The sequence below is a fragment of the Narcine bancroftii genome, chromosome 1 (assembly GCF_036971445.1).
Source record: "Narcine bancroftii isolate sNarBan1 chromosome 1, sNarBan1.hap1, whole genome shotgun sequence".
NCBI lineage: Eukaryota > Metazoa > Chordata > Chondrichthyes > Torpediniformes > Narcinidae > Narcine > Narcine bancroftii.
Genome location: NC_091469.1, coordinates 78,810,843 through 78,834,126, shown reverse-complemented (window position 1 = coordinate 78,834,126; position 23,284 = coordinate 78,810,843). Strand labels below are relative to the sequence as shown.

General features: G+C 42.9%; 1 protein-coding gene across 1 annotated transcript in view; it reads left to right on the top strand.

Annotated features, from left to right (window-relative positions):
- The window catches only part of ostf1 (osteoclast stimulating factor 1), a 100,844-nt gene that overhangs the window by 50,778 nt on the left and 26,782 nt on the right, over nt 1-23,284 (top strand). Inside the window, exons 6-9 of the mRNA XM_069930765.1 lie at nt 3,411-3,518; nt 5,641-5,690; nt 14,731-14,809; nt 16,076-16,174. Of these exons, the coding sequence (XP_069786866.1) occupies nt 3,411-3,518; nt 5,641-5,690; nt 14,731-14,809; nt 16,076-16,174 (336 nt within the window). The remainder of the gene's footprint in view (nt 1-3,410; nt 3,519-5,640; nt 5,691-14,730; nt 14,810-16,075; nt 16,175-23,284) is intronic.

Sequence of the window (23,284 nt, the reverse complement as noted above, 5' to 3'; positions counted from 1 at the left end):
ATCCTCAGAAATAATTAGAGGTATAACATTCTCTAATGTCAAGGCCAGGATCCAGACAGAATCTTGGCATCAAAATATAGAAGGGAAATTAGAGGAACCAACTAAGGGATCCTTATTCTTTTTAAGAATAAAGGAGATGGAAGTATCATAAATGGTTGGTGGCAACTTTCCACCAATTGAAGATTGAGCAAAGACAGAGTCCAAATAAGGTACCAGCAAGTGAGATAAAGGATTTATAGAACTCCGCTGGAAATCCATCTGAACCAGGAGTTTTGCTGGACTGCAAAGAGTTAATAGCTGCCACTATTTCCTGATGAGTGATAGGCTGTTCCAATTTAAATCTGCTTTCTGAAGGGATCGTCAATTTATCTAAAAAGTTCAATATCGAACTTTAATCTTGAGTAAAATTTGAACTGTATAGTTTTGAATAAATTTGGAAAAAAAAAGTATAATTTATTTCAACATGATCATTAGTGGTCTGGCCGTCAGCTTTACAGATCTAGGCTATAAACTGTTTAGATATCTGGTTTTTAATTTGGCTAGTTAAAAGTTTACCAGCCTTATCCTCATGCACATAATATTTTGATTTAGTCTTGAGGAGTTGGGTTTGTATAGGATAAGTAAGAAGGAGATCATATTTAGTTTTAAGTTTAACCCTTCTTCTAAAAAGCTTGGGTTTTGAGGCTAAGGCATTTTGTTGACCAATAACCTTCAATTGAGAGGCCTTATCGTCTTCTCAGAATTTGCCTTTTTAACATTAGCCATATATGAAATTATTTGATCTCCAATAACTGGTTTGAAGTCATTCCAGACTATCAAATCAGAAACTTCCAGAAAGGAATTTTCAGTGAAACATGTCTAATGAGGATCTTTCGGATAATAGTTTACTCAAGTTTATTTTAAAAATGGAGTGAGAAGAAAAACAAATACTGCATTTCAAAAATTGTTAGACCAGCTGAACTTGCCTTCATTTTTCAGCCCTCTGCTATACTGTCCATACTAGATCTATCCTCTGTATTTACCATGCTCTTTTCCCACAGAATTAATAGGAACATATTTGAGGTAATATACTTGGGTCAAACCCCTCTTTGTTGTTTCCTTCTGCTTCATGTATTCTCGAGCCCTTTTTACATAGAGCTTTCAAGATAGCTTATCTCTGGCTTTTTAACTGCTTCACTTGCCTGCCTGAATGAAGAAAAGGTGGATTGGTATGTCCATTTCCCTCCATGTTTCCTCTGCCAAGAGACCTACTGTCAGAGTTGGAGGAAGCTGCACCGCCTCCTGCCTAAACGGACGAGCGCTGAAACTAGCTTGAAAGGCGGAATGGTTGATGATGTCCTCAGCCTGTGACCAATCATGCAAATTTTAAAAGGGTTTTTTTTTACATGGAGAAGCCGCCTTATTTCACAGCTCAGACCACCAGTTTGGGCTCCCCCCACCTTTCCCAAGATTGCAATGAGGCGTGGAGTTTGCGCACTCAGACACGTTCCATAAATATTTTTTTTTTCCTGAACCTCAATGAATAGAATATAAAATTGCCAGCCTGTTAAATCTGATTGGATGATTTCAAGGTGCTGCGGCTCTTGTTCTGAAATTGCAGGGTCCCCCAGGTGGTCTGTGCTATTACTGCTCTCACACTATTTGCATTTTCTAAATCCTGGCCTAGGTATTTCAGTCACTCTTCTCTTGCCATTTACATACCTGCAACCCAGCAAGTGGTCTGCTCCTAATGCAAGGATGGTGCAAGGAGCAGGATCCGGTCACCATTTACTCCACCACCAAAGCGCTAACTTTCTGTATCGCTGTCAGGACCGTGCTAGGTAGAGTCCATCCATGGAGGCAATTGGATAATCACAGTTTCTGCCTTAATCATAGTGCACTGGTAGGATGTTGTCCCTTTATTGGCTCTCAGATTTATATCTTCCTCGTACAGTTAGGGAAGTAACAATATTTGTTCCCTGTGAGTATTGAAGTGCTTTGGGATGATGTCCACTCACGAATCTGAACTTGCTTAACATCGGCTTGAACTTTGTAAATCCATCTATTTTGTTTAAAAACAAGTTTACTTAAACCATCAAGTCTCCCTTGGTGCCGATTTTTGGCTCATGAAAGCATGCAAGGCTTACATATGGGATCCTTATGAACAGATCATTAGTGCCCTCATTATAAAGAGAAAAGATCAATTAGGGAATATTCAAGATGAGAGGGCAGTAAGGAAGGGGTGAACAGCAACAAAGATATTTCAAAAATGCAGATGGGATACTCCCTTCATCTGGTTTGTGAATGGAGCTTTTCCGGGAAGGTGATTGGATATTGCACAATTTGTCAGACTGTGATGTCTTCACTGCTTGAATGAGAGTTTTGTTTTCTGGAGGAGGGAGCAAGAATTGATGGATGGATCCATTCCAAACACACGGAAGCACTTTGCCTTCACTAGATGTTTCCAGATGTCGAAAGTTGTTTAAATGGGTAGTTAGACTGAATCTCAAGCTATGCCCCAGGTTTTGATTATCAGTCCCTCCTTCTTTTCAGCAAGGCATTTCACTTCCTGGCATGTTTGTTCGACATCACAGCAGAAGCCGATGCTGCTGTGAATCACGTCCTGCTACTTTTGCCCTGGGTAACCGGATCACTACGTAAAAGGACTCAGCAGCATGAACACTGAATCTACCTTTCAGATTTTCCTTTTACATAGATTGTGAGTTGGGCAGTAAGGCTTCTCTGTGTAAAAAGGGCATAGGGTTGCAATCCATTTCCCACTCCTCCATTTGGTCCTCCAGATCTCCAATTTAAATTGTTAATTTTTATTAATTGAACAAAAATAACTAGAGATGGAACCAAAACCAAATGAACTACATTTCTTTTTAGTTACACATCTAAAACCAATGAAGTACATCAGGATATTCTTGGGATTTGTAAAGTACTGCAAACTTGGATTCTCTTTGTGATTATGTTAGAGTTTTACAGTGCCATGTAAGGTTATACCTCATCTTAGTAAATATTTTTTGGTCATCCTTTCTAAATTTGTCTTTGAGGTTTTTTTTCTGGAACCTCAAAATGGAACTAAGCAATACAATGAAGGCCATGTATTCTGGAGCTTTGAGTATCAAATGATAAAAAGTTACCTTTAATTTCTGGCTATTGCAAAATCTCCCAACCAAAAGAAATGTGGGCTAGAATTTTTTGGAGGGTCTTTGGGTGGGACATCATCACACTCTATTTGCTCTGGCCACAAATAATTTTTACTGAATTCTGATAGCTAAATATTTTTATTTTGATTTTATGATTTCTGCATTTAAGTAGATGTGTTGAAGTACTGTAATTTATTGGACTTTCTATTTACTATTAAGATTTGGAGCCTTTATTCTAAAATAAATTCTTAAAATTAGGGTAATCTTTCAATATTTCAGGGAATGAAAGCTGGTTAAAAGAATGTTTAGATAACAGAGTTGCAGTGAATGCTTTGGACAAAGCTGGAAACACGGCTCTCTATTGGGCTTGCCATGGAGGACATTTGGGTAAGATTTTCAAGCTGCCTTATAAAAAAAACAGCTCTTCATGTCTCTAACTTTCCTCTGAGTGTGTACAATAAATTAGGCATGCTTGTTTAAATACTGTCTTGTTATTATGGAGCAAAAATGGAAATTGGATCAACATGCTTTCTTTTTTTGTCTTCTCTAGCTTACAAAACTTCCAGGCATTGTTTTTGGGTAATTGTTCTACAATTAAGAAATTTACTCCCTCAAACACTATCAAATATAGATTGATGAATGTAAGCATGTTGAGTGATTTGGTTAGAAACATGTTTAAATAACATTTTACTATAGCGGCCCGCGGGCCGACACAGCAAACACCCGTTGAACATGACGATCTGATAGACAGCATGCGGGATGGGATGCCTGCTCCTATAGGCCACGGGAATAGCGATCAAATCAACCAATCACAGCCAGCAGATCGCAGGGGGTCCAATCCGGGCCCGTGAATCCAGGACAGCCGATCAGCAGTCGGACTCATTCAAGCCACGCCTTGGTGGTGTCAAGGCCGGTTGCCTATAAAAGGCAGAGCTGCAGCCCAATCAAACCAGTGTCGATTACACTCCCTTGGTGTGTGAGTCTTCTTTCTACCTCGAGCTATATCCGTAATAACCCTACGACGTTACCTTAGTTAAATCTGACAAAATTACATTAAATGTTTTTAGTGATTTATTAACCTGTCTCTTCAAATAAATTATTTTCATCGAAAGGCTAGAAGTTTAGTTGTGGGACTGAAACTCGGCTCTTCTAGGTTCCAGCAGCAGTCAGGCTCTTGAATCTCCTTGTTACACTGATCACGAACTGTTCTGATGCCACATTGTGCACTACTGTAGCATTTTTTTTTCTTGCTTGATGGTTACTGTGAATATTTACTGTCTATCTTGTGTTTATAATCTATTTTTATTTTGATGTATGCTATTGTGGTATTTTTTAATGAACTATCTCTTCAGCTGCAGCAGACAAGAATCTTGGTGCATATGTACTTCATACAATGCCTATGACCATGAAGATAGGCACCAAAATTCTTGTCTGCTGCAGCTGAACAGGTATTTGACAAAAAAAGCACAACTACAAAAATAGCATACATAATTGAATTAAGAGACAATAAATACAGAAAAAATATAGATAATATATAATCACTGTTATTCTAGTGCAAAAAAGAGTGGTGTTGGAGCTCTCTGCTTCATGTAACAACAAGAGGCTTAAGAGCCTGAAAGCTGTTGGCTAGAAACTGTTCATGAACGAAGTGATGCTGGTCTTCAGGTACCTTCTGCCTGAAAGTGGCAGTGAAAAGAGTGTTAGACCATGTTCTTTACAAAGTTGGCTGCCATTTTTTGTCTGAATACCTTAATTGATGCATTCAATACTGGTTAACACCCCAAGGAATCACTGAAAATGAATAAAATAGGGATATTTGACTAGCTTATCTTAAATCCTATTTGGAAGCACCAAAGCCAGTTTTACTAGCCTTGAGCAGAAATTTTTGGAAACAAATCAGACTTATTTTCACATGCAAACATTTGATTACAAAACATTGTTTGCCGCTTTCAGCATTTCTGATGTTCCTGTTTGCACAATATTTCGAAAAAATATTATAATTGTGTTCCCATAACATCACCTATTAAGAGAAGGTTATTAAAACTGGGATGGGGCTTTTGAATATGATAAATAGCAGAGATAATGTAAACTACCTATTCTTTCATAAATACCTTTAATAGCTGACCTGAACAAAAACCTGCAACAGACAGGTATACAATAATCCAGAAACCTCCTTAATTTGTCAGGATAGAATGGAAACTGCTGCTGTATGGTGATAAGATAAGGCACACAGGCATTGGACTCTGATAAGTAAAGAAGGTGGTAAGTAAGAAGCATTAAGGAAAGTTAAAGGGCAGATGGTGCTAATTGGGTGAGGGGTCTGGTGAATGAAATGTGTGTGCAGTGGGAGAAGGGGGAATAGTGATAACAATGGATAATGTGGGAAAGAGCGAGAGTGGGGAATACAAGAGATCAGGATTGTTGAAAAGTGTAAAATCTAATGTTCTATTCTATTTTAACTATGTTGTTGAATTTTTAAAAATTTAACTTTATTATTTGTTTTTTCTAGGAATAGTGAAGCTTCTGCTTTCCCAACCAAAGATTGAATTAAATCAACAGGTATGCTAATTGCTTAGCTATTGATGTCTGAAGTGCAATGGAAAGTTTCATGAATAAATTTCTGCTTCTGTAGTAATTTTTAACTCTATAGAACTGAGCAACAAATATCATGGCCATATTTTTCACCAATAATAATGGCTTACCATTTCAAATCTGATTGCAAACTTTGATCATTTGTTCTTGCCAAATAATTCAGCGCCACAGCTGTATCAAAAAATGATTGATCAATTTGGGGGTTTGCTAGAATAGACTTTTGATAGAGTAACAAGTAATAATTACTAATCTCACATTAAAACATGGCTTCTCAAAAAAATGCGTATCATATTTTTACACATATTATATGTGCATTAAATGCGTATTTTAAAAACCAGGCACCACCCCGTGTTTTATGTGTGCACATATTATGCGAGAATATTTTTACATGTTGAATATGCACATTTTATAGCAGCTGTGGTAAGGATGCCTCAGCAATTTATAGCAGGCATGGGAATATAATAACGGCGTTGAAAGAATGTGCACAATTTATAGCGGCCATGGGAAAGGCGTGCTGGCGGTTTATAGCAAGTGTGGAAATGTTAGTAAGCATGAGAATATAATAGCAGCATTGAAAGAACATGCACAATTTATAGTGGCTGTGGGAAATTTTGATTTTTGGAACTAGCTCTTTGTACGGAATGCCAGGGTATTCCTATAAACAGGACATTCTGGCTCGGGCACTGCACCTTATCAATGTTAATTGTCCAGACCTGTCCCTTAGGGAGGAGATTAACATATTTAACATATTAAGTGATTCTGATTTAAGAAATGGGGAATATGGCACCTCTGGGGAAAATTGATTGAGTGTTAATTGCAGGAGATTAACTGTGGCAGAAACTGGCATGTGTTTTGTCTTGTGTCCCATTTAAATGCAAATCGCTATTGTCAGATGGAATTTAGAATACAACACCTGCACAGTATATGAGTGTGTGTGATATACGAAAATATTTTTACACAATTTGATTTTCTGTGTGTTATTTGTATGTGCACATTATATGAGTGAAAATACCGTATTTTTTTATATACAGTACCTGCTTTTGTTTCTTAATCCCAAACACCACTAATGCCTCCTTCCTCATTGACAGTTGTCATTATACACCATATCTGATGGAGCAAATGAATAAATTAAAAAATGTCTTTGTAATATGTTTCTAATCCCTATTACTCTACCTACTGTTACGAGCCCAAAGGACCCCAAAACCCAGCAGCAATGGACATTCACCAAGACAAGTGGTTTTTAAAACAAAAGTTATTTTTAATCAACTTCAAACATGAAAATACAATCAAACTTTTACTTATCTCTATACTTATACTAACCCAAATTAACCCCCTTCTAATTCTAAGCACACACGTATATAATGTGTGTGTAAATTCAAGAAAAGTCCTTTGGTTTACAGTTCAATCTCACTTCTTCCAAGTTCTCTGGTTGCAGGCAATCACCATACTGTGCACAGAATTTAACATGTATAAAGTTCACCAGGCTTGGTGCTTGAAAGGTAAATGTTTACCGCTCAGGAAGGTTCTTGTAGGGTTTGCAGAGAGAGATATTTGTTGCTCCAGGATTTCCCCAACTGAGGTAGTGTGGCAGTATGCCATTAGGCAGGCGAACTGGCCCCGCTTGTCATGCACGTGGCGGGGCAGTCGGCCAAAATGGTGCCGTCTGAGGTTTCCTCCCGACCTCGGCACCGAGCTCAGAAGCCCACGCTTGGGGACCCACGTGACACCCTGGTAACGTCGGGGGCCCCCCAGTGTGGTTCTCAGCCAGGTCCAGGCTGGGACTATAAGACCAGCCAGACAGCCTGCAATAAATCAGTTTTGCTCACTGAACTCAACACGTCTGGTTGTGCAATCCTTCAGTTAGCAGTGTAGCCGCCGCTACAATTGGTGACCTGACCGGTTCAAACGTCTTTGAACCCAACATGAACGACCCTTTGATCAACGCTATAGCTATCAAGCTTCCTGACTTCTGGGTTCAGGAGCCGGAGTCCTGGTTCAGCCACACAGAGGCTTAGTTTCACCTCTGCCAGATTTTATGGGATTCGACCAAGTTTTACCATGTGGTCGCCTTCCTGGACCAGGCCACCGCCAAATGAGCGCTGCACCTCATTCAGCACCCACCCACGGAAGATAAGTACAGGACCATCAAACGGGTGCTCACCAGCTCCCTCGGCCTCTCCAGGCACCAGCGTGCTGCAAGGATGCTGCGCCTCGATGCCTTGGGGAACAGAACTCCAATCGAGTTGATCGACGAGATGCTCGTGCTCATGGGCGATCACACCAACTGCCTTCCTCTAGCACTGTGGTGGAACACCCGGCCCCTGAAGGGACCTCAAAGAGGATAACAAGAAGCAAGTCATCCACTTCAGGCCTCTGCTTCTTCAACCAGTGCTGGAGAGCCAAGGCTCGGAAGTGTCTTCAGCCCTGCTCATTCCGGGGAACAGAGCAGGCCGGCTGCTGTTAATGGCTGAGGCGGCTGGCCAAGAACACAGCATTCTCTACCTGCGGGATCAGTCCCAGAACCAGCCTCTAGGACCTCCCCTCCATGCAGCCAATTCAACAGAGATCCGAACGTATGGAGACAAAACCATCCACTTCCAGATCGGCCAGCAGAAGTTCTCGTGGAGGTTCACCGTTTCGTCCCTTCCAACCGCCATCCTAGGTGTCGACTTCCTCCTTGCCCATGGACTCCTGATCGACATTCGAGGAAAGCGACTGGTAGATGCTTGTACCATCCAATCAGTTCGCCTCAACGCCTCCCGCACAGAGCAGCCGCAGATGGCCATGGTCAGCACGCCCAAGGACGAGTTTCGACGTATCTTGGACAAGTTTCTGTCCTTCCCTAAGCCACAGTTCTCCGCCGCCTCACCGTGCTACTGGGTGTTTCATTACATTCCACCCAAGACCCACCGGCTCCCGCCGGATAAGCTCAGATAGCGAAGGAAGAGTTCTCGCATCTGCAGGAGCTGGGGATCATTCGATGGTCTGATAGTCCTTGGGCCTCACGACTTCACCTGGTCCTGAACGCCTCAGGTGGCTGGCGCCCCTGCGGAGATTATTGACGGCTTAACGACGCGACAGTACCTGACCGTTACCTGATCGCTCACATCCAGGACTTTATGGCCAACCTGCATGGTGCGAGGTTATTCTCCAAGGTTGAGCTGTTGCGCGGGTATCACCAAATCCCGGTGCACCCCGAGGATATACCCAAAATGACCATCATCACCCCCTTTGGCTTGTTCGAGTTCCTACGGATGCCGTTCAGCCTCAAGAAAGCCGCTCAGACCTTCCAGCATCTTATGGACACGGTGGGCAGGGATTTAAATTTTGTATTCATTTACTGGGATGACATCCTTGTCACCAGTAGAGACCAGGCACAGCACAAGTCTCACCTGCGCACCCTCTTCTCCAACTGGCTGACTTTGCCCTAATGATCAATCCAGTTCGGGAAAGAGTCCATACAGTTCCTGGGCCATACCATCACGGCCGAAGGAGCCACACCTGCCTCTACAAAGGTTGCTGCAGTCAGGGAGTTCCCATGCTCGGACAACCTCAAGGGGCTACAGGAGTTTGCGGGTATAGTCAATTTCTATAACTGCTTCATTCCAGGCGCTGTGCGCATCACGCAGCTGCTCTTCGCTCTCATCGCAGCCAAAGACCAGACACTCGCCTGGACTCCAGAGGCCAGCAGGGCATTCGAAGCCATGAAAAAAAACCCTCATAAAGACTACCCTGCTCGTCCACCCACGCACCGACCTGCACATGGCGCTCTCCATTGATGTCTCTGTCACAGCCATCAGTGCCGTCCTGGAGCAGCAGGTGAACGGACAGTGGAAACTACTGGCATTCTTTAGCCGACTTCTTCGCCCGCCAGAGCACAAGTATAGGGCTTTCAATCGTGAGTTCCTGGGCATGTACCTAGCGGTGCATCATTTCTGCTATTTCTTGGAGAGGAGGCCTTTCACCATTTTTACCAACCACAAGCCCCTCACTCAGGTGCTCACTATGGAAAGAGATCCCTGGTCGGCCCACCAACAGCGTCACCTCTCCTTCATGTCAGAGTTCACCACCAACATTTGGCACAAGGTGGGGAAAGACAACATGGTCGCCAATGCACTCTCAGGACTGGCCATTTGCACACTGACACCCGGCCTTGACTTCGACCAGCTCTCCCGGGACCAGAAGTCCGATGAGGAGATGCAGGCCTTCAGGACTGCCATCATGGGCCTGAGGTTCCAGGACCTCCCGACTCTTCACGGTGAGGGCACTGTCCTGTGCGATGTCTCCATGGGCACCCTGCAACCAGTGGTTGCCCAGCAGTGGTGCCATCAAGTCTTCCACCATGTCCATGACCTTTCCCACCCTTTCATCAGGTCCACAGTCTATATGGTGGCAGAACCTATCATCTGGCACGGGCTTCGGAAGCAGATTGCGGACTGGGCCAGAACCTGCACCCATTGCCAGCTTTCCAAGATACACAGGCACACCAGAGCGCCTGTACAAGATTTCTAACACGTCTGGGAACATTTCAGCCACATACATGTGGACATCGTCGGGCCCTTACCCTTTCCTCGAGGTAACCGTTACCTTTTCACAGTGGTAGACTGCACCACTCATTGGCCCGAAGCAATCCCGATGCCAAATGCCTCCACGGACCCCAGCTCCCGAGCACTTTTGAATGGTTGGGTTGCCCAGTTCGGTGTCCCGAACCACCTCACCAGTGATTAGGGCACCCAGTTCACCTCTGCGTTCTGGGCACAGCTTGCCAACAGGCTGGGGATCGAGCTACATCACACTATGGCCTATCACCCACAGGCCAATGGGCTGGTCGAGCGATTGCACTGCCACCTTAAGTCGGCACTTATCGCCCACCTCACCGGCCCCGACTGGGTGGACGAGCTGCCTTGGGTGCTCCTGGGCATACACTCGATACCCAAAGAAGACCTACAAGCATCATCAGCTGAGCTGGTCTACGGTGCATCGCTTGCCCTACCCAATGAGTTCGTAAATGTACCTCACAACCCCTAAGCAGTCACCGCATGGTCTACTTCCCCACCTCCGAGCCCAGTTGGACTCCTTCACACCCCCACCGCCATCCAGACACTGCACATTGGCCTCTTATGACCCCAGCAAGTTGTCCTCCACAGAGTACATTTTTATCAGGTGGGGCCTGTCCACAGCACCTCTACAAAGACCATACGAACGGCCGTACAAAGTCGTCCAGCGTTCAGGATCCACTTTCACACTGGACATCAGTGGTAAGAGGGAACTGTTTATGGCCCCACCGAACTAGTAGTTGTGGCCCAACTCAAGAAGCGAGGCCGCCTGGCAAAAAAGGACATTGGCGCCAGTTCTGGGGGGGGCTGTGTGGCGGTACGCCATTAGGCAGGCGAACCAGCCCCGCTTGTCACAAAAGCGACGAGGCAGCTGGCCAAAATGGCGATGTCGGGGATTTCCTTCCGACCTCAGCACCGGGCTCAGAAGCCTGTGCTTAGGTCCCATGTGACACCCTGGTGACGTAAGTGCCCCCCCCAGCGCGGTTCTCAGCCAGGTCTGGGCTGGGAGTATAAGACCAGCGAGGCAGCCTGCAATGAATCAGTTTTTGCTCACTGAACTCGACCCATCTGGTTGTGCGATCCTTCAATTAGCAGTGTAGCCGCCGCTACAGTACCACCATTAGTCACCTCAATATCTCGCTGATGAAACGTGCCCCATCAGGGTTTTCCAGATGGTAATTTCTTTCTTTCAGATTGTGACAGAGCACCTTCTGTTCCTCTTATTCCAAGAGAAACATCAGACAGATAGCACTTCCTGCCATCCACTGCTTTTGGAACTTTTCATCAGTTCTTCCTGGATTGCACTGTTCAGTGTCCCACACACTAACTGAGAGAGCTTGTGACCTCTCTCTTTCTCTCTCTCCAACTGAAACTCCAGTGAAAAGCATGTGACTTGCAAAATCCCCACCTTCTCCAGCAAACAACAGGAGTTCTTCCTTCTGCTCAAGTTTTTATCTTCAATATAAACAAAACCCAGGAGTAACCTTCCTGTCAGGACTCTGCAGAAAGGTACTTTGTAACTATCCTGGCGCCAGTTCATAACAATGGTCATTCATTTTATTATTAATTTTCCATTCAATTAACACCTACTTGTGAAAGGTGCTTACATTCTCCAGGGATCTTCAGTATTTCTTCAGTCTTTCAAATAAGATCTGATTTAAAATGTGTGTTTGTATGTAACCTACTCTAAATCTTATCAAATTCCCCAAAATATTATAATCATTACACTACCTTTAACAATTGAATGACCATAATATTTACCATTGTTCATTATTGCATAGTAAAGCATATATATAAAATGGCAGAAGTCCGTTTTAACCTTGATTCCAAATCTTTGAAGATTTAAATTGTTACTTTATCATTAAGTCCAGGTGTCATATCACAAAGGGGAGCTTTGTAAGGCAGGAAATATATGCATTCAAAACTTGTCAGAAGTTTTCTTTGTGCTTTTGAAAATACATTTACAAACAAAACTTCAAAAGTAGGATGAAAAATATTTAAAATGAGAGGGCAATAAATGAGGAATATAACATAACATATAACATAACAATTACAGCACGGAAACAGGCCATTAGGCCCTTCTAGTCCACACCGAACCAAACACCCCTTTCTAGTCCCACCTCCCTGCACAATGCCCATAACCCTCCATCTTCTTCTCACCCATATACCTGTCCAACCTTTTCTTAAATAATACAATTGACTCCGCCACCACTATTTCTCCCGGAAGCTCATTCCACACAGCTACCACTCTCTGAGTAAAGAAGTTCCCCCTCATGTTACCTCTAAACCTCTGCCCCTTAATTCTTAACTCATGTCCTCTTGTTTTAATCTTTACTCCTCTTAACGGAAATAGTCTATCCACATCCACTCTGTCTATCCCTTTCATAATCTTAAATACTTCTATCAAATCCCCTCTCAACCTTCTTCGCTCCAAAGAATAAAGACCTAATCTGTCCAATCTCTCCCTATACTCTAGATGCTTAAACCCAGGTAACATTCTGGTAAACCTTCTCTGCACTCTCTCCACTCTGTTTATATCCTTCCTATAATTAGGCCACCAGAATTGCACACAGAACTCCAAATTAGGCCGCACCAACGTCTTATACAATCTCAACATCACCTCCCAACTCCTATATTCCATGCAATGATTGATAAAGGCCAGCATACTAAAAGCCTTCTTCACCACCCTATTCACATGAGTTTCTACCTTCAGGGAACGATGTACCGTTACTCCTAAATCTTTCTGCTCTTCTGTATTCATCAATGCTCTCCCATTTACCACGTATGTCCTATTCTGATTCTTCTTACCAAAATGAAGCACCTCACACTTATCAGCATTAAATTCCATCTGCCATTTTTCAGCCCACTTTTCTAAGCAGCCCAAATCCCTCTGCAATCCTTGAAAACCTTCATTATCCACTATTCCACCTATCTTAGTATCGTCTGCATATTTACTAATCCAATTCACCACCCCATCGTCTAGATCATTAATGTATATAACGAACAACAATGGGCCCAATACAGATCCTTGAGGCACACCACTGGTCACCGGCCTCCAACCTGACAGACAATTATCCACTACCACTCTCTGGCCTCTCCCTTTCAGCCAATGTTCAATCCATTTGACTATCTCAAAATTTATACCTAAAGACTGCACCTTCCTAACTAACCTTCCATGTGGTACCTTATCGAAGGCCTTACTGAAGTCCATATAGACAACATCCACTGCACTACCCTCATCCACATTCCTAGTCACCTCTTCAAAAAATTCAATCAGATTGGTCAAACGTGACCTTCCTCCCACAAATCCATGTTGAGTGCTCCTGATCAGACCCTGTCTATCCAGATGTTTATAAGTACTACCTCTAAGAATTTTCTCCATTAATTTACCTACCACAGACGTCAAACTTACAGGCCGATAGTTGCCAGGCTTCCTCCTTGAACCCTTTTTAAATAACGGAACCACATGCGCAATGCGCCAATCCTCCGGCACTATCCCCATATCTAATGACATTTGGAAAATTACCGCCAGGGCCTTTGCTATTTCCTCCTTCACTTCTCTCAATGTCCTGGGGAAGATCCCGTCTGGTCCCGGAGACTTATCCACCTTTATATTCTTCAAAAGCCCTAAAACTACACCTTTTGTAATCTCTATATTCCCCATATTTACCAATTTGCTTTTTTTATCTCACATCTCCCAATATCCTTCTCCTTAGTGAATACCGAAGAAAAGAAACTGTTCAATATCTCCCCCATTTCTCTAGGCTCCACACACAGTTTTCCACTCTGATTTTCTAAGGGACCAATTTTGTCTCTAGCTTTCCTTTTACCATTAACATATTTGTAGAACTCTTTTGGATTAGTTTTCACCCTGCTTGCCATAGTTTCCTCATACCTTCTTTTAGCTTTCCTAATTCCTCTCTTAAGATTCCTCTTACATTCAATGTATCTTTCAAACATCTCCTTAACTCCATGCTTCTTATATCTAATGTACGCCTCCCTTTTTCTTCGAACCAAGTTTCCAATATTCCTTGAAAACCATGGCTCTCTCAAACCTTTTGCCCCTCCTTTTAACCTAACAGGAACATAAAGCTTTTGCACTCTCAAAATCTGATCTTTAAAAGACTTCCATCTCTCTACTACATCCTGCCCATAAAACACATTGTCCCAATGCACAATTTTTTTTAATTAGAAAAGGATTTTAAAAAGGTTTTAAATTAATATTGGGTAGTATTATCTGCAAGAAAGTACCAATTTAGTTTTGAGAGAGTATATTTTTTCTTACTTGCCTAAATGGCAAACCATGATTAATTCTGCATTGTTGATAATATTACAACTAAGGTGCTCAAATGTGATTTTTTTTTTCCCATTGCTACTCTGAGAATATATTTGACATCTTCAGTTAAATACATCAATGTAAATTTTGTATTTTTTTTAATATGCTTATACAGAATAAATTGGGAGACACAGTTGTGCATGCTGCTGCATGGAAGGGTTATGAAGATATCCTGGAGTTGTTGCTTTTGAAAGGTGAGGTTCCTTGGAACAATTATCAATTGTGATGTGTAAAATTATTACTTGCATCTTTTACTCTCTCATAGCCACCTTCCACATGGTCCCTTTTCTTGTCTGCTTTTTCCAATCTTCAATCACCTTGGTCTTCTCTGAAGGCTTTCTTTGATTTACTTGCTGGCAGCAATGAAAAGGTAATAGAATGTAAAGCTGTCAATTGATAGCATTCAAATTGCTTATCTTTCTTAGAGTGGAAGTAATACTTAAAACTCTGTACTGCAGAGCATTTCTTGTTTCACACTATTATACATCTTTTTAATAAGATTTAAGATAGCATTTTCAAAAATTAAGCTAATTAATTGGTAATATTGAAGCTAGTGTAACGAGCAACCGTGTGGTTAAACAGACCGAATTGCCGCCCCAGTTGTCTGACTCAAAATGGCACAGATCCCCTTTCACTCCTGAGGAGAAGGCCGCAGTTCATGACATGTGTTGCCCAGGGGACATCACCACTTCTGGGTGGTGCACCACCAGTCAGGAAGTGATGCCACAACGTGCTGACATCACTTCCGGAAGTCGGTCGGTGTACACGTCAGTAGAAGTGGGTGTTTCCCTGCGCATAGCGCAAGGAATTCAACCAATAAAGTTGGTTACTAGTTCACCCTCGCACCATGTGGACGTGACGTCGCTTGATTCCGTAGCGCTGCTGTAGCAAACGCTACAACTTTAATGATAATTTAAATAATGCATTATTCTGACCCAGATGAAATTAATGTTGCCATTTAGTAATTTTGCTTCAGATCTACTCTAGGTGTGTGGGAATGGCATTAGGTTCGCAGACTTAGTATAATTTTTAGCTGAAGTAGAATTGCAAGATGTGGTATATGAATCAAGTGTATTTCATTCACTTTGTGAGGTCATCTATTTTGGTTATTTAGTACTGATACTATATTTATACTGCTATATAAATTGTGAAATCAATTTGGGAGGTAGAATTGATGGTCATGCAGAAAAAAATCTTGGCAATGTAGACTGGGATATGAGAACATTACCACTCGAGGAATGGAGGAATTGCCTTTTGATGGCTTAAGTCATTTCCATTATAATGGAGATATAAAAATTCATTATGGTTACATTTAATATCAAAGAAAAATTATATAATAACAGGACAAATTATGTTTTATTTTAAAAAGCTATCAGTTTTCAAAAGCTCATTTATTCTTGAGACAAGAACAAAACTTAGTTTCATTGAATGTTAAACATAATCATTTATTCTATCCATAGGTGCCAGAATAGATCTGAAAAACAATGAGAAAAAAGTGCCGCTAGATATGGCCACCAATCCACAATGTTCGTCTCTTCTTAAGAAGAAATCTGGGCAAGGTAAGATGAATTATTCAATGCATAATCTTAAACTGACTAGAGATATTAAATTTCTGAGAAATTTGTGAAACATTGAGATTCTCCATCATAAATTTCTGCGGTAAATATGACGCAAGAGCCATTCCCAGCGTCAACACTTAACAATCAAGGATGTCCAAGAATTGATGAACTTGGACAGAAGAAACAAAATATATTTTTTTTAATAATTTTTTTATGGGACTGAAAGAACAGGATTTGTCTCTTGGATCTATCACAAGCTCTTGTATCTTGTGCTTCAGTCTTGACAACCCCGAACTTAAACTAATATCACTTTGGCAATGTGTACCCAAGTCCAGCACTTCACTAATAGCTTGGCTTTCCTACAACTTCTGACTCTTGTCATAATTCCTTCTGGCTTTGGATGTGAGAAAAATTTAATGGAGAGAGGAGTTTTGTGAGATTAATTACCTTGATTATTAATTTAAAAGTAACAAAAAAGAGTAAGCATGTTTCATTCCAGTACCTAGGTCTGAATGTGTTTTCCTTTCATCAGTCAATATTTTATCCATACTCAATATTACCATTTCTGCTGCTTTTAGTTCCAGAGCCAGTTTACCATGAGCAATTTTATCAAAGAGCTTTTTGAAGATCTTCTAAAGTTACTTGACTGTTTTCCACCATTCATTTGAAGACTATATGTCTGTTCTTCTGCTACTTAGCATAGTTCCCAGATCTGATCATGAATTTGAGCTGACTTGTTCTACCAGATAGGTTTGTGGTTGCCTGAATTAGATAACCACCATCCTTATGAATGGAAATACTGACTTGTTTTTTTTGCTGAGATACACTGGCAGTTCACCATACAACTGGCAGCATTTTGCCAAACGAATTCCTGTGGCCATTTTTTGCTTAGGCTTTGTCAGCCGCATTTTCTCCCAATTACATTTAAAGAAATAAAAACATGCTGCATTTAAGATAGAGAATCCAGTTGATGACCTGGCAGATAGATGAACTGCTACACCATTAATTTAAATAGTGAGACACAGATTAAGGAATATATAGGGTACTTGATATTCTTGCGATTAGTTGAGTTTAAATCAATGCCAAAGTTATTTAGATTATTTAATGTTAATACCTCTTAATTATTGATTTCTAATGTTGAGCATTATTTATAATAGCTTTTGAATGCTTCACAATGTTGGCTTATATTCTGGTATCTTTAACATTTAGCAGATTTGAGTGTAATGTAGCTAGCTATACCTTTGTTGAGTGAGTACTAGGTGTAAGTTCTGTACTTGCCCCTCTCTAACCTATTCGCTCGTTTATGAAGGATTGATACTATGCAGGTGAGAACATCTTTGCCATCGAGCTTGAAATCAAGTTAAAGTTCAATTTTGAAATTCGGCAGATTGTATTGCAGATTATAAACTGGTTGAAGTTTATTCTCAAGTGTTCTTTAGATCTGGAGAAGTGAGTCACCAGAAATACCAGTGATGCATCAACACCCTTAATATAATGCATGCACTATTTTGTTCCAGATATGTGAGGGGAGGAAACCTTGGTTCATAAAATATTCACAGCCTATTTAATTTTTTTAAATATTCTGATTGCTGCAACATTTGATTTCTTCCTCTTTGTGCATGTGCTGCAGAACCAGTTGTTCTGTTGGTCTATGAAATGTGACAGAAAACCTTTTTTTCTTCTGGCACATGCATTTATCCAAGTTAATTTCTGAGTGTAGCAGGATACAAAGTGGTGCACTAATTACATTAATTTTTCTTTGATTTTAAATGTGTGAAGTATTGTTCCTAATTATGCTGAAAATAAATTAACTACAGTAAAATCCCCATTATCTGGTACCTTTGGGGATCGCAGATGTTGGCTATGTAATTTTTTCGGTTGACTGAGACTAAGCTTCTAAGGCCTAACTAATACACCTGCATTAAGAATACAGTTTAAAAGACAAAAGGCAGTGCTAAATGTAGAATACAACTCCAATTATCCAACGTCAGATTCTCTGACTTTCTCATTTATCTGAAATTTTTTCGGAGCCCAACTGACTGGGAACCTCGGGCTGCGCACGGCAGCGCAGACCTCGGGCTGTCGACAGGAGCAACATTTTTTGGGTGATAATTAAATATTATTTAAATGCTTTAAAAGCTTTCCCTTGTTGTTTGTTGTATAAGTGATTTGCTGTTGTAACTGGGCTCTGCTTAAAAAAAAACGACCAGTACTCTATCTAACGTAGGCCTGGCCCCAATCTTTTCAGATAATTGGAGTTGTACTGTAATTCAAAAAAAAAATCAGATTATAGTCTTTAATTATGTAAAGTTCACTTTATTCAGGTAATTCCTGTAAATTACAAAATTTAGGTTGGAACCCCAATCGCTGGAACAGTAGCAGTGTTGTGCGAGCTACTACACTAACTGTGCTGTTGGTATAATTAACCCCGTTAATTTTAAACTTTGTATTTTTCAAATACCATATATGCTGGCGTATAGGACAGTCTACAAAAATTAAAAATGTTGTCTTGTACGCCAGAACTAAAATCCGATCCTTGACAGTGAAGTCTCAACACTGCTGCCATCTTGCCTCTCCCCCATCCTGCCGGCTCCAACTCAACTATCCTGGTCAGGTCCTACCTTCCTCGCGCTGACAACTTTGACTAACCTCCACTCAAGTGTCCTAGTCAGGCCCTCGGCGCACTTTCCTCACGCTGACCACCTGGCTCGTGTCAATGCAAGCCAAAAGAATGCACATCCATTAAGAGGCATTGCTAGTTTAGTGCGGCAAACCTGCATGTATGTCCAATGAAGTCTTGGCACTCCTCGTGGTGTCCATTTGCCCAGTTTTATTCTTTTTATTTATTTTCTCTCTGTTCCTGTTTGAGTTTTGGGTTGATTGAATAATGGGGATTCTATTGTATATTCAAAAGGTAAAGGTTCTATTATTGATATGTAATGCTACATTTAGAATGTAGCATACATGAAATTCTTTAACTTTTGTCTCCGTAAGGCAGTCAGAGAGTTACCACTTTGTTCAGCGACCCTCACTGAAACCTACAGCATCTGGCGTTCCTAATTGGACTCCCAAGTGCTGTGAAATTTCTCAGTGAAACTTATTTACAAAATATTTGTGGGACAGAAGTAACAGTAAATGCTTTTCTTCTTTTGAAGAATGAAATTTGCAATAATCTATGAAAATTTCTTGTAAAATCTTGTTTACTTAGAAGATATGAGCGATTTTTTTTGTGGTTTGTCTTTGTCCCTTTTGGTGAAAGCCAAAATGTCTAAATATAATCTCTAAAATGGTCTTTATTTTTCCCCATCTGGCCATTTTTTTCCAGTACAACAGTAGTCATCTATCCAAACGCTTTGTTTCTCTCCACTAATCAGTTATTGTCATATGGCTTTATTTCTAGTAGCTTGTGAGATTGCTTTATGAAAATTCTTCATGATATTCCATTATTTTGCTCTTTTTCTTTTATAGATACAGTTATATGCTGTAATTATGATTTTAAGGCATTTTTTTAAGCTATGTATGTCTCCATTACAATTACCAATCAATTTCCCTCCATGATTATCCTGCTTGATATTCCAAACTTCTGTATTTTTTGTATTTTTCTGTATTGTCATTTGTTCTTGCCATCTGATTGTGGAACTTTGACTCTTATATTTCTTTGCATTACTTTTTTTTAAATCTGTAAGCGACTGCTACAAAGAAACACACACACTCACAGTGTGGGAGGTTAAAGTCTGAGATTTACTGAGACTGGAAAGGCTCCTTTTATACAGTTGGAGTTCCCACTCTTTGTTTGATTGGCTGACATCAGCTGCATGAATAACAATAGTGGGTGGGAACATTCTTGCATGTGAATACCCTTCTTCCCCAGCCTGTTATTGATCTGTTAGCTGAGCATCTTGGCCAGCATCATTTTAGAGCTTTCAACCGCGCTGGTTCACTGTGTTAAGGGACGTGTTACAGTGTGTTATGCTGCTATTTATTATTGCGCATGCTGACTCTATCTCCGCAATATTGGGCCGTCTCATGACCCCCCCCCCCCCCCAACCCAAGAACCTGCGCTACAGTTCATTGTGTCCTTGGATACATTCCCCGATGTCTTTGATGGTTTGCCTCTGCTTCGAGGTGCTGGCATCTCCACGGGTTGTGTAGGGTCTCTATGTGCTGGCTTGAGGCTGTCTACGGTGAAGACCTCTGGTTTGCCACCTATGTCCAGTTTGACAGTGGCCCTGTTGTTCAGGATGACTCAGAAAGGGCCTTTGTAGGGCTCTGTGGTGGTGAACGCTGTGGCCCTTTGCACATGCACGCATACTCACAGTCTTGGAGTTCTTTAGGGATGTTGAACTTGGCTTGTCTGTGTCTGGAGGGTGGGATCAGAGCCAGGTTATCAACCTTTCCCGCAGCCTGTCCAGGAAGGTGGTTGTATCCTCCTGTTGTCCTCTGGCCGGTGGGACGCAATCCCCAGGGACCATGAGTGGGGTTCCGTAGACGAGCTCGGCAGAGAATGTGAGGAGGTCTTCCTTCGGGGCTGTAAGAATCCCCCAGCAGTGCCCATGGCAGTTTGTCCACCCAGTTGGGGCCCTTGAGTCTGGTCATATGGGTGGCCTCAAGGTGCCTGTGGAAGCGCTCAACCGGCCTGTTAGACTGCAGGTAGTATTCTGTCGTGTGGTGTAGCTGAGCGCCCCACAGGTTGGCAACATTGGTCCACAGGCTGGAGGTAAATTGTGTGCCTCTGTCGGAGTTTATGTGGTGTGGTAGCCTGAACCTTGCTACCAGGACGAGATGAGTGCCTTGGTGAAGGACCTGGTTGATGTGTTGGCCAGGGGGATTGCTTCTGGCCACAGGGTGAAACGGTCGACCACTGGGAACAGGTAGCGGAAACCTTGAGAGACTGAAAAGGGTCCCACTATGTCCACTTGAATGTGATCAAACCTTCGTTCCGTTGACTCAAAAGGCTGTGGGAGGGGGGAGGGGGGGGTCCTTGGTGTGCTGTTGTACCTTGGCTGTTTGGCACTGCGTGCATGTCTTGGCCCACCCGCTATCTTGTTTCCACAACCCATGCTAGGCGTACTTGCTGGCCACCAACCGGGCTGTGGCCCTGATTGATGGATGTGCCAGCCCGTGGATGGAGTCGAAAACTCGTCGCCTCCATGTTGATGGGCCGATAGTTTGAACTTGCCCGGTGGTCACTTCGCATAGGAGGTTAGTGTTACCTGTGCCGACTGGGATGTCCTGAAGCTGCAGCCTGAGGCCACCACTCCGGTACTAAGGTATCTCATCGTCCTGCTGCTGTGCCTCCGCCAATGTCACGAAGTCTAGTCCGTTGGCCAGAGAGTGGCTGCTCTGTCTTGACAAGGCATCCGGAACCACTTTCTCTTTTCCTGAGATGTGCCTTGTCAGTGGTGTACTCCGAGACGCAAGACAAGAGTCTCTGCTGGCGGGCTGACCATGGGTTGGAGATCTTGGCAAGGACGAATGTTAGTGGCTTGTGGTCCATGAAACCCCTTCCTTCTAGGAAGTACTGTAAGTGGCGGATGGCTAAGTACAGCGCCAATAGCTCTCTGTCGAAAGCACTGTACTTTAGCTCAGGGGGCCGCAGATGTTTGCTGAAGAAAGCTAGTGGACACCAACTTCCTTCTATCTGCTGCTCCAGAACTCCACTAATCGCCATTTCTGAGGCATCGACTGTGAGGGCTGTCGGTGCATCTGACCTGGGGTAGGCCAGGAGTGCAGCATAAGCCAGGGCTTCCACGAACGCTCATGTGGAGTCAACATCCCAGACCAAGTCCTTTGCTTTGCTGGTCATCAGGGTGAAGAGTGGGCGCATGGTTTGAGCTGCTGCGGGGATGAATCTGTGATAAAAGTTGATCAACCCCACAAACTCCTGCAGTCCTTTAGTCATACTGGGCCTTGGGAAGTTGCAGAGAACCTCCACCTTGCTGGGTAGTGGTGTGGCCCTGCATGTGGTAACCCTATGGCCCAGGAAGTCAATCGTGCTCAGCCCGAACTGGCATTTAACCAGGTTAATAGTAAGTCTGAACTCACGTAAGCAACTGTAGAGACTTCAGAGTTGTTGTAGATGTCCCTGCAGGTTCTTCTCATCAGCAGAATCTTGTCTAAGTAGACCAAGGTGCCGTCCAGGTCTCGGCCCACTGCATCCATCAGTCGCTAGAAGGTCTGAGCCACCTTCTTGAGCTCGAATGGCATCCTCAGGAACTCGAACAGCCCGAATGCAATAATGATGGATGTCTTGGGGATGTCGTCAGGGTGCACCGCGATTTGGTGATACCCTCGCACCGTCCACTTTGGAGAAGATCGTCGCTCTGTGCAAGTTTTCCACAAAGTCCTGGATATGCGTTACAGGGTAATGATCTGGAGTGGTGGCCTCATTAAGCCGATGGTAGTCGCTGCACGGTCTCCAGCCCCCAGATGCTTTAGGCACCATGTGCAGTGGAGAATCCCACGCACTGTCCAACCCTCGAACAATGCCTAACTCCTCAAGCTTGCGGAACTCCTCCTTGGCCAGTTGGAGCTTCTCCGGGGAAGTTGTCTTGCTCTTGCATGGAGAGGTGGACCCTTGGTAAGGATGTGATGCCTGACGCCACATCGGGGCACCTCCACCATGAACTAAGGGGAAAGGATTGCTGGGAACTCGGCCAGCATCTGAGATGTGGACAGAGTCCAGATACAGTGCCAGGAGCCCAGTGCTCCTCCGTGCCAAGGTTTGGAACGTCTCCACATGCCCAAGTCTCTTGCCCTTGAGGTCTAAGAGGAGGCTGTGGGCCCGCAGGAAGTCCACTTCAAGGAGTTGCTGTTGCACTGTGGCCAGCGTGAACTCTCGCGAGAAGTGACTGCCTCCGAACTGCAGCTCGGCTTTACGCATGCCACAAGTCCGTAAGCTGCTGTTGTTGGCAGCCCTCAACGCAGGTCCCACATGCCTGCATCTAGTATCCAAACTTGTCGGGGGCATCATGCTGACCTCCACTCCTGTATCTACCAAGAATTGTCTACTGGACAGGTGATCCCATTTGTACATTTGGCCAGCCACTGTGACCATCAACGATGGCTGGCCTTGTCATTTCCCTGGAACTCGCAGGGCAACTGGCATTG